The following is a 1378-nucleotide window of genomic DNA, read 5'->3' on the forward strand; positions in this document are numbered from 1 at the left end:
ATTATTAGTCAACAAATAAATAAATCATCGGCTCAAATTTATCTCTGTCAGGCTCAAAAAATACCAGCTTGGGTGCTAATAGTATCAAAGGAAAACATAAAGTTAAAAAAAAAAAATCAGAACTTTTCCAAGTGTTGTCTTAGACCAACAATGATACTATCACCTGGAAACTTGTTAGTTTCTAAATTCTTAAGCCCAGTTCAGACCACTGAATCTGAAACTCTAGGTATGGGGCCCGGTGAGCTGTACTTTAAGATGATTCTGATATTCCATGGATATTTGAGAAATTCCATATTCGAATGAGAACAAAAGTAGCAATATGCAAGCATTTTTATTTGTAGATTATTGAGAAATATTAACTAGTTTATACATCTTTTAATATGACTGAAATTGACTCACCTTCACCATGACGCCCAGCAGCCTCTTCCTCATCGCCGTCCTTTTTGCCCTGGGAACCCTGGCTCCTCTGGCTGTGGAGGGTTCTGAAATTGTAGGTATAAAAAGTGGAGCCTGCCCTTCCGTATCACCTGTCAAGTGCCCCCGAAATGAGAAACCCCAGTGCAAGAATGACTGGCAGTGTCCAGAGAAGAAGAGGTGTTGCACCGACAGCTGCACCACCAAATGCGTAGATCCTGTTGCCATTAAGAACCCAGTGAATCACAAGCCTGGGAAGTGCCCAGTGGTCGATGCTGAGTGTCTGATGATGAACCCCCCTAGTCGCTGTGAGACGGACGGCCAGTGTGACCTCAACTTCAAATGCTGCAAGGGCATGTGTGGGAAGCTCTGCATGTCTCCGGTGCGAGCCTGATTCCTGTCACTCGAAGGAGGCTCTGGATTCCTACGGCACATGACCTGGGCCCCTTCTGTTCCCAGGCTCCGATGTCATCGAGAGGATTTGACCATCCCACCAACACCTCCTTTTGGCACAGTGGAGACTCCTGGGAAATGCCACTGATCCATGAATAAATAAAAGAGCTTGGTTCTCTCTGTAAAAAAAAAAAAGGCTGAAATTTCAATATCATATCTACAATTAAAATCATTAGTGACTTTATAGACTTATTTAATAAAGTTAATTTTTCTATTCTCAGTCTAAATTGATGAATGTCTTGGTCAAGTCTAATTTCCTGTACTACTTGAGCAATTCAAACACTCATAAAATTTGAGCATATTTTTATTTACTAAGAACTCTAATCAAGCTGGAAGCTCTTGCAATTAGTCTTGGTAATAGAAATGGAAATTAAACTCAGATCATTAATTTTAGAAGAATCTTTTCTTGTTTGGCTTTTAATAGTATTTAAGTCTAGCTATTATGTTGATATCATGGCTCATAAAGTTTACAATATGCTTTATTAACATAGATAATATAATCTCAAGTATA

General features: G+C 39.5%; 1 protein-coding gene across 1 annotated transcript; it reads left to right on the plus strand.

Annotated features, from left to right (window-relative positions):
- Window positions 1-406: 406 nt before the first annotated feature.
- On the plus strand, window positions 407-808 carry LOC308270980 (antileukoproteinase-like; the record flags this gene model as incomplete). Its single annotated transcript, XM_080707126.1, has 1 exon — window positions 407-808. One exon carries the CDS (start codon window positions 407-409, stop codon window positions 806-808), a length of 402 nt encoding a protein of 133 aa, XP_080563252.1.
- Window positions 809-1378: the final 570 nt, after the last annotated feature.

The sequence above is a fragment of the Muscardinus avellanarius genome, assembly GCF_963383645.1.
Source record: "Muscardinus avellanarius genome assembly, chromosome: 12".
Classification (NCBI taxonomy): Eukaryota; Metazoa; Chordata; class Mammalia; order Rodentia; family Gliridae; genus Muscardinus; species Muscardinus avellanarius.